The following is a 17146-nucleotide window of genomic DNA, read 5'->3' on the forward strand; positions in this document are numbered from 1 at the left end:
TTTTACTGGCAGACAAGAGGTAGCAGAGGTGGGCGTGCAAAATGTGCAAACGACTTTTCTAGTTTTCACCCAAAGCGCCCGTGTTCTGCCCAGGGATGCTCAGCCCATTCCCTGCTCTTCTGGAATGGATCAGACGGGATGTTGAAAAGAGATCACTGGCACGTGTTTCCAGCACTAGTCCTAGAATACTCTTGTTATGAGCTGCCATCCACAGCCAGCTCCTTTGCCTTTGTGAACACATCGGGTTCGGTGCAGATCCAGTATTTCTCACTAGTGCACAGTGAGGCCCGGACCCCACCCAGATCGTCCAGATACGCGCAGTCACCGCCTCCTCCTATCTGGAACCTGCAAGACAGAAGCCACAGAGCTGGTGGCAGGTCGGAGTTGGGTGTTTGCATCAGTCACAGACAGGAGGAGACATTCCCACAGCGCAGGGAGCTGCTGCATTCACAGCCCCTCAGGATTCCCCTTCCTGCAGCAGCAACAGGCCCCAGCCCAGCCCCCGGCAGAAGGGGACAGTTAGAAAGGGAGCAGTGGGGCAGCAGGGCCAAGAGAGGGTCTAAGATCAACTGGCCTCCATGGATCCTTTATGCTGGGTGGATATTTTAACCCCACTTCCTGCCCCCATACCCTCAGCTGGGTTTAGAAGGACCCCTGCAGGCCCAACCCACCAAACCCGCCCCGGGGGAAGGTGCCGTGTGAGTGTCAGCGAGGGGAGGAGCAGCAACGTGGGACAGAAGAGCTGGGTGCAGGACACCCTGGGCAGTTCACATCAGCTGTCAGGGCAGACAGGGTGGGGCAGGGCTGGAGTGAAATGCCAGCAGCACAGAGACTGCAGCACAATCCTAGCGACCATTGTGTGACCCCAGCCATTCACACAGCGCTTCCCCTGAGAGCTGGAGGCCAGCGAGTCAGACCTGGGAACAGGGCGGGATCTAGGCAAGGCAGGGGCACAGGCAAATTCTGCCCCATGGTCCCATCCTGGCCACACAACAGCCACATGCTGCCCTGGGAGGGGGCCCAGCACCACTCCTTGGGCAAGCCAGGATCTCCCCTCCCTCAGATCACCAGCCTCTGGCTCCAGGTAGGCTGGGGTCTGTCCCAGAGAGGGAGAACACACGTCCCACCCACCTGAGCAGATGGCTGTGGGTGGGGGAGGATGTGTGTGTGGGTGGGAACACGACACCAGGATCACCCCAGCAGAGCTCTGACGGCAACAATGCAGAACCTTCTGCTGGGCTGGGCCCCCCCAGGGCAGCAGATTTCAGGGTTAACACCCCACTGAGATGCATGGAGCAGTGTCCCCCTCAGTGCTACTGTCTCAGGCTTTCTCCAGACTAAGGCAGGTATCGCTGTGTTGGTTATTCTCTGGGGGAGGCAGGGCGGGTTGCAGAGCCCAAAAGCCCACACAGCTATTTTAGCACCGTAGCACAAGCTCTAGTCTGTAGCCCCAGCTCTGAGGCTCGCTGCCATGGTGATCCATCCCGTCATCCAGTCCCAGCTTCTGGCAGTCAGAGGTTTAGGGACACCCAGAGCATGGGGTTGTGTCTCTGAACACTGGGCTAATCGGACCAGGCAGACCTGTCCTCCATGAACTTAGCTAATTCTTGTTTGACCCAGTTATACTTTGGCCGTCACAACATCCCCTGCAGCAAGTCCCACAGGCTGACTGTGCTGTGTGAAGAAATACCTCCTTTTGTTTGTTTTAACCTGCTGCCTGTTAATGTCACTGGGTGACCCTAGTTCTTGTGTTGTGTGAAGGGGTAAATAGCACTTCCCTCTTCACTTTCTCCAGACAATTCGTGATTTTTATAGACCTGGATCATAGCCCCCCTTAGTCATCTTTTATCCAAGCTGAACAGGGCCAGTCTTTTAATCTCTCTGCATACGGAAGCTGTTCCATCACCCCCTTAATCTTTTTTACTGCCCTTCTCTGTACCTTTCCCTGTTCTAAAGTATCTTTTTTTGAGGCGAGGCGAATACACATAGTATTCAAGATGTGGGGCATACTGTGGGTTTATATAGAGGCTTATGATATTTTCTGTCTCATTATTGTGACAGGGTCAGACCAGATGGCTCCTGGACAGTGCTAGGTCGCCGATATATCTCAGCCTTAGGATCAGCAGGTCTCTTGTCCCTGGTAGCTGAGCAGGGGTTACTTCAGGTTAATTAATGCACCAGGAGCCAATAAGGCCCCACCTAGTACTTGTAAAAGCCTCCCCTCTGGGCAGAGAAGGGGGTGGGTGGAGTTGTGGCAGTGAGGCAGCCCCCAGAGAGTTTGAGCAGGGCCAGACGCTGTCTAAGGTCAGGAGGGGGCAGGGGGAGAAGCGGAACGCAGACAGGAGAGAACCCTGCCCAAAGAGAGCGAAGGACCTTTCCCAGACCTGAGGGAAAAGACCCTGCCAGAAGGGGAAGACAGAACTGGATGTTTGGTTTGGGCACGGCCAAGAGCCTCCCCAGACGAGGAGGCCGGGAAGGGCCCCTGCTGGAACAGGGTGCGGACACTTACGCCAAGGGGCACAGGGAAGTAACCCAGGGAAGCTAGCAGTTTTCCTGAAGCCACAGCGCGAGGTGCTACTTATTGGGTCTCTGGGTTGGGGACTGGAGTCGAGGTGGGATCAGGCTCCCCCCTGCTCCCACCGGCCGCTTCCTGGAGGGTGAGAGCCCCGGCAAAGAGGCCAGGGCCTCGCAGAACCAGAGACTGGACTGGGAGCCGGCAGGGAGCAGCACCTTTGAGAGTGCTGCGGGACGAAGCAGTTCCCCGACCTGCAGCTGCAGGGAGGTGCTGGACTCACAGAGGCGCAGGAGGAGTTTGTCACATTCTCTCTCCCTTTCCTAGCGGTTCCCAGCGTCCTGGTGGCGTTTCTGCCTGCGCTGCACATGGAGAGGATGTTTTCAGAGAACCAGCCACAGTGACGCCGAGATCTTTGCATGGTAACAGCTAACGCAGCCCTGGTCTGCACTGCAGCGCTGGGTCGATGTGCGGCAGTGCTGCAGACAGCGGGACCCACAGCCGGGGAATTCATAGAGGGAGAGAGACTCACGAGTGGTTGAATTCGGTGCCATTGGCCCATTTCCAGGGCTGCCCTGGGTCCCTCCGGAGGCCGATCCAGTGGTCAAATGTGCCTTTGTGGCGCACCACGAAAGCCTACAAACAGCAGAGGGAGAGGCGGGGTCAGAGCCCGGACCCTGCTGCTGCCCCAGGCTCTGGGCAGGGAATCCCAGTCCTACACTGACGGGCTGTTTCCAGGGAGTGGCTGGGGATTTTCTCCTCCCTCTGGCACAGCTCTGGGTAATTCAGTATTAACCCTCCCACTGCAAACAGCTCCCAGCACCCCGATTTCCTCTGAGCTGGGGCAGCTGTTGGGTGCTGCTGGGGCTAAGCTGTTCCCTCCTCCCATGCAAGGTCGCGTTGTGTGCCAAAGCCTTCCCTGACAGAGCAGCTGAGCACCTCTCACCATGGCAGGGGAAGGGGAGAGACGATCTGAAGAGGGGATGCTGGGAGAGGCCAGGACTGAGCAAAGACGCCCTCCCCCTTCCCCATCCTCAGCCAGGAGAGGACAGGCTGAGCGGAGCCAGGGGCTGCCTTTCCCCGATACAGGAGCAGCACTGGCTGTGTCCAGCTGGCTTCTCGGTCCCCCTCCAACCCTACGCAGCCCAACAGGCCAGGAGACGCCCCAGCCAGCCCAGCCCCAGAGGGGGACAGTCTCCCTGTCAAGAGGTGATCCCCGCGGTACATTGCCTCTGGCCTCCCAGCACGAGGGGGTCACAGCTGCTCCTCGCCCCGCAGGGGCAGAGCCCAGTTCCTACTGCAGCAGCAGCCACTGAGCCAAGGCACAGTCCACTGCAACTAGCGTCTCTTACCATGTCCTGCCCGGTGTCAATCCCAGCCAGGGAGGCACCCAGTGAAGAGCAGTGCTTCTGGCTGGAGGCCCAGTCCCCTTCGCCCTCTGAGAAGTAGTAGCATTTCCCTCGGAATCCGATCCAGCCGTCCAGGCACATATCCGGGCACACAAGGGGGCCCAGATCAGCTGACGGACACTCACATCTCTCCACTGAGAATGAGACAGTAACATGGTGTGAGAGCGGGACCTGCAGCCCGGCCGTGAGGACAACATGGGGAAATCAGCCCTGGCGCCCCAGGCTTCTGAGACTCCTCGAAGCTCTGGCAGGTGCTGGGGGCGTGAGGGAGCCAGGAGCACACTGGGAATCCAGCCCCAGAGGGGGGTTACCTGACCCTGGTCTCACTCTCTGGGGTCACATTCAGTAGGGATGCAGCTGACAAACAGCCCCTGGTTGGAGGCCCAGCACAGAGAGCTGGGCCCGGCTCAGTGCTACAGCAGGGGTGGGCAGGGAGCTGCAGAGGGAGGGGGCAGTTCTCAGGGGCCAATAATTAATGGGTAAGATGCTGATGTCAACATGATCCGCATTTTGCATCACACTAACACTAACACCATCGCTGGTTTTAAACCTTCCCCTGTGGCCGGGACACTCGTGTCTGGGAGAACGTTAGCAGCTGTGGCCGGGCTGATGGAAGAAAGAGCAGGTCGTGCACAAGGCACGTACGTCCCTGCAGACTCCATGGGGCAGTGCCCCGCACCCCGTGTGTGAGCACTAGGAACGGAGCAGGGCAGTCGGTGCAGCAGACGCTTCATGGTGCTGCTCAGGGTGTGATTTGTGTCACTCATTTCAGGGAGCAACGGCGGCTGCGCGGGGCACAATTACACACGCTGTGCAGAGCGCTGGGCATGGGAACACACAGGCCCCTGGGAGAAAAGCTGCCAGGCCGGCTGGGCCCCTTCCAGTGTTGCCTTGGAGGGACAGGGCACAGCAAGGGCCTTTCAGTCCTGGGAGCCTCTGACTGGTGCCATCTCCCCCATCTGACCCACTGCGTTCTGGGGGCTCCCTACACCCTCAGCTGTGGAACCCCCAGGTCACTGACAGCCCCAGGGCTGGAGCTGCCCGAGAAGGTGTCTGCACCTGCCTGCGTTCGGGAGGAGGCAGAAGGCCAGGCGGCTCATGCAGCATCCTGTCAATTGCTCAACCAGGGCTGTGTGGACCCGTCTCACTGACAGGGAACATGCAGATCCTGTCAATTGCTGCTCCCGTCAGAGGCTCTGGGAGAAGAGCCGGGGGGGGGCCAGGCAGGCTGGGGGGGGGGGGAACAGTCCCCCTTTCCCCTCAGCCCGATGCCCTCCCCTGGGCACTCCCAGCTACGCTGGCACGAGGCCTGGCGAGCTCCGGGGTACAGAGACAAGGACCCGTCTGTTCCGGTGGCAGGAGTTCAAGCTGCCCCCCCTCCCCACCCCTGCTGTGCCCCCTGCAGAGCGCTGGCTGTGCCCACGTTGCCAAGTGCGCCTGTCACCGCACCCTGGAGTCTCACACTGGCCACACACAGCAGAAGGGAGGAGACAGAAGCAGGCAGAGGGGCCAGTGTTGTCACAGGGGATCTGACACACACAGCCCGAGAGGCACCTGCCCAGCCCGGCTGTGTGCACCAGACAGCAGCTGTGAGCCAGGGACCGGTGCCCTGAGAGCCCCTGGCACTGATCCAGTCCCTGCTGCCCACGGACGGGGGTTGGGCATTTGCTGCTGCCACTGAGAGCATGGCCCCATCTGGGGCAGTGTCAGTGTCTCTCTCCCGCTTGTTCCCAGCCATCGACGCCCCATTACCTGGCTCCCCTCCAGTCTGCAGGTGTCCATCGCCATTAACAGGCACTTGGTTGTAAGTCGGCCCCACGGCTGCCTCCATTGTCTCTCTCAGCCACACTCAGGCTGAAGATGCTGCAGGCGCTGGTCTGGGATCGGCTCCTCTCCCAAGTAATTGTTTCCCACCCAGGGGCAGCAAAGCTCAGCCAGGGGCAGAGGTCCTGATGCCTGCTCCGGACTCTCCAGCCAATCTGAAGGCAGAGACAGACCAAGCAGGACAGTTGTGTTTGTGTGTGTGTGTGGATTTGTGGTTTCTCTTTCTCGGCCTAACAGCCCAACCCCCTGCTATGATGAACCCCCTTAAGCCCATCAGCCCCCTCCAGCCCCAAAGGGCTTCAGAGACCTGCTCTGCTATGGAAACTCCCCACCAAGACTGGCCCTCCTGTGACAAAGTGAGAATTTTCAGTAATATTTTATTAAGCCTATGTCTGCCTCAGTTTCCCTCTGTACCCTGCATTGTTACCCACTGGAGCGGAAACGGTTACGTTTTCTTTTGGGGGCAGGGCAGCACAAGGCGTGGGTGTTACCTGAATGTCTGGGCTGCAGCCAACAGGATCATTAAGGAATTGGTTGAAACCAACCCAGAGCAACAAAGGGCCAAAGAGAGAATGAAAAAACCTCACTGACCCCAGCACTGACAGCTGGCCAACACCGCCCTAAGGAGGTTTTCCTCCTGCTTCTCGGCAGAGAAGCTGAGCCCAGACCAGCCTGAGGTCGAAGGCCTGAGCCATGATCAGAAGGGGATAAAGTAAGAGCCCCTGGAGGACGCTGGCTGCCCTCTGCCGCCACTGACTACGCAGGGGCTTGCTAGTGGTTTGCTCTGGCTTGACCAGGCCGACGCTGCTTTAACCTCGCTGTCTCTCTGCCAACCGAGAGACTTCCAGGGCCGTGTGCCAGGTGACGAACAAACCCTGCCCTGCTCTGAAAACGCTGCCTGTGTCACTGCCAGTTCCTGCCGGGTGCCCTGGTCGCTGGAGCGAGGACAAGTCCCTGGGCAGGAGTCTAAGGCCTTGCCTAGGCCAGCACTGCTGCCGGCAAAGCTTCTGTTGCTCAGGGATGTGGCCAGTGTTTTTTCACAGCCCCTGTGACAAAGTTTTGCTGGCAGAAGTGCCAGTGTTCGGTGTGGGCTAGCAGGGCTGGAGCCCAGGGCCTACCCTGGAGGAGAGACCCCTTAGCGGTCTGGCAGTGAGGGCTTCCTCAAGAGACTGGGTAAACGCTGCACAGTAGCTCTTGTCCAGGGGATCCATGTCACTGCCTCTCACAGGTGTCCATGATGTGGAGCAAATACACACCCTTGTGAAGCCAATCAGGTAGAGAATTGTAATGGGGGCAGCAACCAGGCAGCAATGGAACTGAAACAGCAACCCCCCCGCAACCACATGGTTCAGAGACCACACTCCCTGGGGATGGTCAGCTTCTGTTAGCCCTGAGCTGCAGAGCCTGACAGGTTTTTTTGGTGTCTCCTGCAAGTATCTGCTGAAAAGAATTCAAACCAACGAGCCTGGCCGAGGACAAAGAGGGTTACACAGCCCTTCATCCAAAGATGCCAACATCAGACCTCCCTTGTCAACCTGGTACCCACTTACTGTCTCCCTGTGGTGTCCCTTACTGACTGTGCTTTACACGTTACCTGGCAGTGAGGGGACAAAGGAGTGATGGAAATTCTGGATGTGCCACTGTGATACTCTAGTGATAGGATAACTGCAGAGGGCGGTGGATGGAGATGATGTAGTGACAGTGGCCATCTCAGAAAGACAACCCAGGGAGCTTGGGAACAGCCTCTGAGGGAGGCAAAACAGCAAGGAGGAACAACAGGTGACTAAGCGATTTCTGGGAAAGGAAAGAAATCCTCCAATGTGAAGCCCTGTCCTGTCTCTCCTCCCCACCCCTCCCCACCCCAAAAAAGAAAGATATGGCCACAAAAGGAAGTAGGGTGGATAAATATTGGGTGGGGAAGGAATAGATTATTTAAATTACTTGGATTTTTAATAAACTTTTCTTTTTAAAAACAAACCCATTTAAAATGAAATCTGAATTTAATACACAACATTTGAAGCCTAAAATTATAATCTCTTAAAACATTTAAATAAATATGCTAAATCCATGAGTCTTTATCAAAAACTTTGAGATAAAGGCTGTTTTTCTGTAGAAAGAAGGACTCGCGGGAAACTGCAGAAAGATTACTACTGTATTGCCGATGGAACTGAAATTCAGAAATAGCTTTAAGATGTTTTAGACAAACGCTCAACCACAAAGTTAAATTACAGGCAGTAAAGAGGTGCATGAACCAAGCACTTACTCCACTTCATTTTCTTGCTAATATTCTCAACCTAAAGTACCTAGAACCAGAGTTTGTTAATGTGGTAAACCAGCTTTTTGACAGCCACAATCTCTTCTGCAGGCCCAGAAAGAATATTTTCTTCATTCAGACAATTTATTCGAAGTTGAGAAATCAGCTGGGAGTTGAAAAAGCAGGAAAACTTAAAAATGAGCAGGGATGGGAGGGGATGAAATCTACCGGTTTTTAAAATAACTGGAGAGACTTTGATACATTTGAAAGTTTTCCCAGGCTAACCTGATAATCCATTTAATTCACTGACTGCAGTTAGTCCCTCTGTCTAATAAGTCATTTAACTGTAAACATGGAACATCACTCCCCATTTTCTAATGTACTAAAATGCACAACTAATAAGAATCTCAAAATATTAAGCCATGTAATTGCTTAAATGAACTGACAGTTACATGCTCTCTCCTGGTACAGCTTCTTGCTACCAGATTAGTGTAAAGACTATTTAGTTGTGCATCCAGATGTTTCAATGGTTCTATCAACCAGTGAGAATGCACCTTCCTTTAGAAAATAACTGAAGAGCCAATGGAAAAGCTGATCAAAATCTATCATTTAAACAGAGGCTTTCCATTTGGTGATTTAAGGTGCCTTGATTTAAATCTACCCACCCTGTGGACTGAGAACTGATTTAGTGACAATGGCAGAGGGTGGCCATAGCAGGAGGTCAGGATCTGATTTCCTCCCCGCCCCCCCTTGTACATACTCATGTAACCAAACAAACAGTAACAATCAGAATTATGTGATTTCAGTCTCTGTTGGTGCCTCCCTCCCACATTCTGTGGCCTTTCCTCTCATTTGTTCCTCTTTTCTTGCTAACTGCATCGATTTGTCTCTGGGACGAGCTCACGGCAATACAGAGCCTCTGTTACACGGGCAGCAGGGGCTTGCCTGAAGAAGAGGTGAAGCTCTGCAAGGCATCTGCAATCCTAGGTCCTCTCACTGGGCCTACAACCCCTGAGCACAGCTCCCCCCCCCCATTGGAGGCTTGATCTTCCCTGTTAGCTCCTCCCCAGACAGGCTTTTCTTCATGGCAAGTAGGGTAGAACCTCAGAGTTACATATACCGGAGTTACAGACTGACCGGTCACCCCGCACCTCATCTGGAACCGGAAGCAGGCAGTCAGGCAGCAGCAGAGACCCAAAAAAGCAAACCTCGCACAGCGCTGTGTTAATGTAAACTACTGAAATATAAAGGGAAAATTGAATAAAAAGACGTGACTAGGTCAGGAAACTGTTTCCGTGCTTGTTTCATATCAATTAAAATGGTTAAAAGCAGCAGGTTTCTTCTGCACAGTAAAGTGTCTAAGCTGTGTGAGTCAATGTTCAATGGTAACCTTTTGGAAGAACCATCACGTTTTGTTCAGCATTACAGACATTTCCCAGTTACGAACAGGCTCCATTCCCCAGGTGTTGGTAACTCTGCGGTTCTGCTGTACCAGGTAATGCAGTGACTGACATCTGGGGCCCTCTGTACTGCTCCTGTCATCATTCTGCTGCAATTCTGAGTGTCTCCACTAGGGGCAGCATTACACAGCACAGCCCGCTCCTGACTCAAGAACAGAATTTCTTGCCAGCTCTGACCGCACCTCGACTCCAGTGACACCATCACAGTCCTAGCCACACCAGCCACACCAGCAGGGGCTCATTCACACATCGTCCATTCAAAGTAAAGGAGGATGAGTGCACAGCAGGGCCCTGACCTCAGACGGGTCAGCTGGGCACTACCTCAGTGCAGACAGTTCGGTTTCTAAATCCCCTAGACACTGCTGTGAAAGTCTCAAACCCTGCTGCCAACTCTCACGTGATTTGAGGGTAATTCGATGCAGTGAGCCCTGGCCCATTTCTGATGCTGCCAGCACTGCCCGGGAGCGGCCCAGTACCAGCCTGTCCGCTGTGGTCGGTGCAGGGGAACCTGCCGTAACACACTGCCGGGGTGACAAACGCGCACAGGTGTCACGCACTCAGTTCTGAGTTGAGGTCTCTGCCCCCCCCCCGTGCGCCGCCGCAGGGAATTACGGTTTCCGAGCCTGGGGCGGGGCCGCGCTGATCTCGGCTGGTTCCAGCGTCTCACACCCGGGTCTGTTCGCAGCCAGACCAAAATGGCGGCCGCCGCCGGGGTCGGTGCAACGCCACCGGGCGGAGAACAACAGGAAGAGACCAAGCGCCGCAGAGCAGGGCGTGTCCGAGCCACTTGCTGTCTGTGGGGCTAGATCTGCCCCCCCGGGTGCCTGCGGGTTGGTCCCGCCCAGTGCCGCTGACAGACAGTGACTCACCTCTTTTTCTCCTTCGTCTCTTCCGCGCTTGGGCGGGGCCTTTACCCTCACCACGTGACCTGCCATCCCTTGTCCTGCTACCGAGCCTCCGCCCACTGGGCTGGGCCTTAAACACCGCCCCGGCACCGCCCGCCTGCCCCAGCAGCTGCGGCCGGTCTGACACCCGGGCTGGGCTGCAGGGAGCTGAGTGCGGGGGATGTTACCGGCACCGCAGACACGGGGTGTCCCGCGGGGGTGAACAGACGCCCCGGCAGTTCGTGTGTCTGCAGGAAGCCTCCGGGCCGCGCCCGGCGTTGTCTGAGCTGCTGCGATCCGCTGAGTCGCTGCTTCCTCCGCCTCCATTCCCCGCCCGGCTCTGCGCCGTGCAGGTGTGATGTCCAGTGCGCTGCCGCTGCCCCAGGGCCGGTGTGAGCGTGGTGCGGCGTGTCAGTGTGCACAGATCAGTTCTGGTAACACCAGTACTCGCCCTGCATCGCTGTAAGTGCACCGCTGAGGTCAGTGTTAGCAGCAGATCTGTGCTTCTCACGCTGCACTGCCGCTGCGTCTGACCGGGGGTTTAATTCTGTCTTTTCCAACTTTCCATTCTTCCACCCCCGGGGGTTGCCTTTTGCAGCTGTTATTGTGCCTCTCGCTCCAGCCCTTAGCGCTTTTTCACATCTTGTTGAGTGTGTGTAGAACCTGATCCTCAGATGTTCCAGAAGGGAAGTACAGGATTGTGACGCTGTGTGGAATATGAATGACCATTTCTAACATCACTGCTGCCAATCTTCCTGAATTGCAATAAACAGCGTATAAAATATGCCATGCAAGGTCTCTATTGTAAAGTCCTGATTTATTAAGATAGATACATACATCTAAATGTATGTACCAGCTTTGTATTCTGAGTTGTAAATATGCCTGCAATGCTTGTATTTCAAACGTGTGCTGTGTTTGTGGTGACATCCCCAGACAGGACGGCAGCAGCACTTCACCTGCTTGACCGCTCATCCAGGGAACTAAACTGTACAACTAATCCAGTGAAAGAGCCCAGGGGCTGCATCTGATGAGTGATCAGGACATAGGAATATTATGCAGGCCTGTGGCTGGAGGACTCTCTCAGGTTCTTCCTTGCCCTGTGCTGTGTGGCTGTGTTTGAGACAAAGGAATCACAAGCTTCATGTCAAAAATACAGAAACACAGCTGCCCCATCTGCTTTTTGTCTTCATTTCTGGTTTCTACCTCTGAGACCCATCTAGGTACTGGAGGTACTCCAGAGGAACTAGACAAGCCTGCAGACTCCACAGTTCTGCAAAAGAGTCTGATTCACCGACAGTTTTCTAAAGTAAAAAGCTTTCCTGGGGTGGTGCTAGGACAGTGAAAGCTGAGGCTGGCATCGTGGCTCTTTTCTCAGGCAGAGTCCCTGGTGCAGCTGAGGCTGGGCTGGAAAGGCTGATTTGAGCAGTTTTACTGGCAGACGAAAGAGGTAGCAGAGGTGGGTGTGCAAAATGTGCAAACGGCTTTTCTAGTTTTCACCCAAACCAACCGTGTTCTGCCCAGGGATGCTCAGCCCATTCCCTGCTCTTCTGGAATGGATCAGTCGGGATGTTGAAGAGAGATCACTGGCAGGTGTTTCCAGGACTAGTCCTACAATACTCTTGTTATGAGCCGCCATCCGCAGCCGGCTCCTTTGCTTTTGTGAACACATCGGGTTTGGTGCAGATCCAGTATTTCTCACTGGTGCACAGTGAGCTGCTGACCGAACCCTGATGATTCAGATACACGCAGTCACCGCCTCCTCCTATCAGGAACCTGCAAGACAGAAGCCACAGAGCTGGTGGCAGGTCGGAGTTGGGCATTTCCCGTCAGTCACGGACAGGTGGAGACATTCTCGCAGCGCAGGGAGCTGCTGCATTCACAGCCCCTCAGGATTCCCCGTCCTGCAGCAGCAACAGGCTCCAGCCCAGCCCCCCGGCAGAAGGGGGCAGTTAGAAAGGGGGCAGTGGGGCAGCAGGGCCAAGAGAGGTTCTAAGATCAACTGGCCTCCATGGAGCCTTTATGCTGGGTGGATATTTTAACCCTGGTTCCTGCCCCCACACCCCCAGCTGGCCCAGCCCACCCAAACTGCCAGCGGGGAGGTTCCAGGCAAGTGTCAGCAAGGGGAGGAGCAGCAGAAATGCTGCACAGAAGAGCTGGGTGCAGGACACGCTGAGCAGTTTACATCAACTGTCAGAGCAGACTGGGTGGGGAGTGAAATGCCAGTAGCATAGAGACTGCAGCACAATCTCAGCAGCTGTTGTGTGACCCCAGCCATTCATGCAGCGCTTCCCCCGAGAGCTGGAGGTCAGCATGTCAGACCTGGGAACAGGCGGGATCCAGGCAATGCAGAGCCATGGGCAAGATGTGCACCCTGGTCCCATCCTGGCTACACAATAGCCACATACTGCTGTGCTGGGAGGAGGCCCGGCACCACTTTTTGAGCAGGCCAGGATCTCCCCTCCTCCAGGTCACCAGCCTCTGGCTCCAGGTGGGCTGGGATTTTTCCCACAGAGGGAGAACACAGGCCCCACCCACCTGAGCAGAAGGCTGTGGGCAGGAGAACACAACACCAGGATCACCCCAGGAGAGCTTTGATGGGCAAGGATGCAGAGCCTGCTGCTGGGGTGGGCCACAGGGCAGCAGATTTCAGGGTTAACACCCCACTGAGATACATGGAGCAGTTCCCCTCCCCACTGCTACTGTCTCAGACTTTCAGCAGACTCAGGCAGGCATTGCTGTATGTGGGGGGGGGGGGGAGTGGGAGGACAGGTTTCAGAGCCCAAAAGCCCACACAGCTATTTTTAGCATCGTAGCACAAGTCCGAGTCTGTAGCCCCAGCTCCGAGGCTCGCTGCGGTGGGTGGTTTTTTGCAGTGTAGACGCACGCTGAGTGCTCAAGACGTTAGCGCTACGTCTGCAGTGCGGGGGGAGTGCGGCTCCCAGCCAAGGGAGACAGGCTTGTGCTAGCTCGGCTTGAGTGAGTGGCAAAAATAGCTGTGTAGATGTTGTGGCATAGACAGTGGCTGGAGCTAGACACTTGGTCTTTGACCCTAGGGCCCGGGCAGACTTGGCACAACCACTACACTGCTAGCTGTGCCTGTCTGCCCGGGCTGGGGGCACGGTACCAGTCACAGTGCAGACAGACCCCCAAGCAGCCTTGCTAACAGATGCCCCGTGACGCAATCACAAAGCCAGGCTGCTGCCTACCTCGGGGCATCCTGGCTGGAAGACGTGACAGTATTTGACTGGGATCAAACAACAGGTCATCCACTGACCAGCTTCCTCAGCCTCCGCTGGGCCCATTTCCCAGCTTCTCACCAGCCACAAAGGGCCTTTTTTATAAAATGCCGTTCAGCTGTAACACACCAGAACAGCCACAGTGGGTCAGAGCAATGGTCCATCCAGCCCAGTGATGTCCTGTCTGCAGACACCAGCCAGTGCTACATGCTTTGAGCAGGGGGTTGGACTAGATACCTCCTGAGGTCCCTTCCAACTCTAATATTCTATGATTCTATGGAAGTGCCTGATCTTTCTTTATTTTCTCTGTTCCTACTCACTTAAAATCCTGTCATTTTTTTTTTTTTTGTTGTTTAATCCATTGCAGAGGGCTTACATTACATTGTCTGGGTAACTCCACTAATGGTGCAAGTTGTTCCACTTCCTGGACACGACAATACAAATAAAGGATGGTCACATTAATACCACCCTACACCGAAAACCAGCTGACCGCAATACGTATCTTCATGCCTCCAGCTTCTACCCTGGACACATTACGCGATCCATTGTGTACAACCAAGCCCTAAGATACATCCGGATTTGCTCCGATCCCTCAGACAGAGACAAACACCTACAGGATCTGCATAAAACATTCTTAAAACTACAATACCCACCTGGAGAGGTGAAGAAACAAATTGACAGAGCCAGACGGGTACCCAGAAGTCACCTACTACAAGACAGACCCAACAAAGAAAACAACAGAACCTCACTGGCCATCACCTACAGCCCCAGCTAAAATCTCTCCAACACATCATTAAGGATCTATAACCTATCCTAGCAGATGATCCTTCACTCACTCAAGCCATGGGAGGCAGACCTATCCTTGCTTACAGACAGCCCCCCAACCTGAAGCAAATACTCACCAGCAACCATACACCATACAAGAAGAACACTAACCCAGGAACCTATCCCTGCAACAAACACCGTTGCCAGATCTGCCCACACATCGACTGTAGTGACACCATCACTGGTCCTAACCACATCAGCCACACCATCAGGAGCTCATTCACATGCACATCTACTAATGTAATATATGCCAGCATGTGCCAGCAATGCTCCTCTGCCATGTACATTGGCCAAACTGGACTGTCACTATGCAAAAGAATAAATGGACACAAATCAGACATAAAAAATGGGAACATCCATAAACCAGTCGGAGAGCACTTCAACCTCCCAGGACACTCTGTAGCTGACTTGAAAGTTGCCGTACTTCTATAGAAAACTTCAAAAACAGACTTCAGCGAGAAACTGCAGAGCTGGAACTGATCTGCAAACTTGACACAATCAGACTGGGTCTGAACAGGGACTTGGCATGGTTTTGTCATTACAAGAAGTAATTGTCACTGTTCACACGTTCTCACCTCCTAATCAACGGTTGTGAATAGGCCTCAGCTACCCTAACTGAATGGACTTTGCTAACACCTCCCCTCCCCACTGTTGTTTCTTACCCTTGGCTGTATATATACACACCCCCTATCTGTGATTTCCACTTCATGCATCTGCCGAAGTGGGTTGCAGCCCACGACAGCTCATGCCTGCAGAAATTTGTTAGTCTTTAAGGTGCTACAGGACTCTGGTTGTGTTTGTTGTGTATTTGGTGCTTTAAAGGAAAAACAGCCGTACAATCTCTGGACTGTCCAGGAGAGGGTAGGGCAGTCTAGAACATACATTTTGGGGGGAAATCCAGGACTGGAAGTGTGTTGGGTCACTAACCAAGGCTGGTAAAATCCCAAGTGTGACTGGCAGGCTGCAGTCACACACTCAGGGCATGGCTTACAGCTGGAAGGCTGTTTGGGGGGGCCCAGATGGGAGATACTTCAGCAAGGCAGTGTAAAGCATCCAAGGGTGCAGGGCAGGAGGAGGGCCCCTCGCTGATTTGGCTTGCACCCTGGAATGTGAGCTGCCCAAGTCTTGGTATGTAGGCGTAAGGGGACAGATGTCTGCTCAGTCCCTGCCTGGCGCCAGGTGGGTTAGAACAGAGTTTCTCAACCTGTGGTACGTGTACCCCCGGGGGCACGTGAGACACAAGCAGGGGGTACCTGGGCAAAAACAGAGTGAAAGGGAGCCTGGTGGCAGCCCCCTGCGTCTCGTGAGCTGGGCTCACAGCTGGGTGGCTGCCACCTGTACCCTGGCTCTGAGCCGAGGGACAGCCTCCAGCGCCCCAGCTTGAAGACAGGCAGCAGCTGCCTGCCCACATCCCTGGGTCCCAGCCGGCGCGGAAGCCACTTCTGCCCCAGCTCAGATTAGGTGGCAGACGCCCACTTCCCAGGCTGGCAGCTGCTGCAACTTGGCCAGGTGGCAGCCCCCGTCCCTGGCTCACAGCCCAGTGCCCAGAGAACTTGTCAATGTCACGGCTGATAACCTGTTGGGACTTGTCCTGCGGATGATAACCTGGGTGTGAATACGATAGAGGTTCCACCTGGATAAAAAATAGAGCTCTAAATAAAAAGACCAGGTCATAAAATATTTGTTGTTTTGCTGCAGCTGAGTTCGTCTCTGTATGTGGTGAGTAGTGAATGAGAATGTAAAATTAGCAATAATTCTACTTGTATTCCAGGAGTGATTGTGATTGTAATTGTTGGAATATAGAATCATAGAATCATAGAATATTAGAGTTGGAAGGGACCTCAGGAGGTCATCTAGTCCAACCCCCTGCTCAAAGCAGGACTAACCTCAGCTATATCATCCCAACCAGGGCTTTGTCAAGCCTCACCTTAAAAACCTCTAAAGATGGAGATTCCACCACCTCCCTAGGTAACCCATTCCAGTGCTTCACCACCCTCCTAGTGAAAAACTTTTTCCTAATGTCCAACCTAGACCTCCCGCCCTGCAATTTGAGACCATTGCTCCTTGTTCTGTCATCTGCCACCACCGAGAACAGCCTAGCCCCATCCTCCCTGGAACCCCCTTTCAGGTAGTTAAAAGCTGCTATCAAATCCCCCCTCACTCTTCTCTTCTGCAGACTAAACAAGCCCAGTTCCCTCAGCCTCTCCTCATAAGTCCTGTGCTCCAGCCCCTAATCATTTTGGTTGCCCTCCGCTGCACTCTCTCCAACTTGTCCACATCCTTTTTGTAGTGAGGGGCCCAAAACTGGACACAATATTCTAAATGCGGCCTCACCAATGCCGAATACAGGGGAATAATCACTTCCCGTGACCTGCTGGCAATGCCCCTCCTAATGCTGCCCAATATGCCATTAGCCTTCTTGACAACCAGGGCACACTGCTGACTCATATCCAGCTTTTTATCCACTGTTACCCCCAGGTCCTTTTCTGCCGAGCTGCTGCCCAGCTCGTCGGTCCCCAGTCTATAGCTGTGCATGGGATTCTTCCTTCCTAAGTGGAGGACTCTGCACTTGTCCTTGTTGAACCTCATCAGATTTCTTTTGGCCTAATCCTCCAGTTTGTTTAGGTCACTCTGTATCCTATCCCTACCCTCCAGGGTATCTACCACTCCCCCCAGCTTAGTGTCGTCCGCAAACTTGCTGAGGGTGCAATCTACCCCATCCTCCAGATCATTAATAAAGAT

General features: G+C 54.4%; 1 protein-coding gene across 1 annotated transcript; it reads right to left on the reverse strand.

The window, feature by feature from the left end:
- Positions 1-194: 194 nt before the first annotated feature.
- Positions 195-5752, reverse strand: LOC137166016 (C-type lectin domain family 2 member D-like). The gene is made up of 4 exons (XM_067567581.1): positions 5674-5752; positions 3865-4055; positions 3045-3148; positions 195-345 (listed from the first exon to the last, which is right to left on the reverse strand). The coding sequence occupies exons 1-4, from the start codon at positions 5750-5752 to the stop codon at positions 195-197; spliced, it is 525 nt and encodes a 174-aa protein (XP_067423682.1).
- Positions 5753-17146: the final 11394 nt, after the last annotated feature.

This window comes from Emydura macquarii, unplaced genomic scaffold (assembly GCF_026122565.2).
Source record: "Emydura macquarii macquarii isolate MOO-44397 ecotype Brisbane River unplaced genomic scaffold, CSIRO-AGI_Emac_v2 contig_2772, whole genome shotgun sequence".
NCBI classification, from domain to species: domain Eukaryota; kingdom Metazoa; phylum Chordata; order Testudines; family Chelidae; genus Emydura; species Emydura macquarii.

Coding starts and splice junctions, on each gene's coding strand:
- LOC137166016 (XM_067567581.1), bottom strand. CDS start 5,752: ATGGAGGCAGCCGTGGGGCCGACTTACAACCAAGTGCCTGTTAATGGC. Junction 4,056..5,673: donor GCAGACTGGAGGGGAGCCAG/GTAATGGGGCGT, acceptor TCTCATTCTCAG/TGGAGAGATGTGAGTGTCCG. Junction 346..3,044: donor GGCACCGAATTCAACCACTC/GTGAGTCTCTCT, acceptor TCTGTCTTGCAG/GTTCCAGATAGGAGGAGGCG.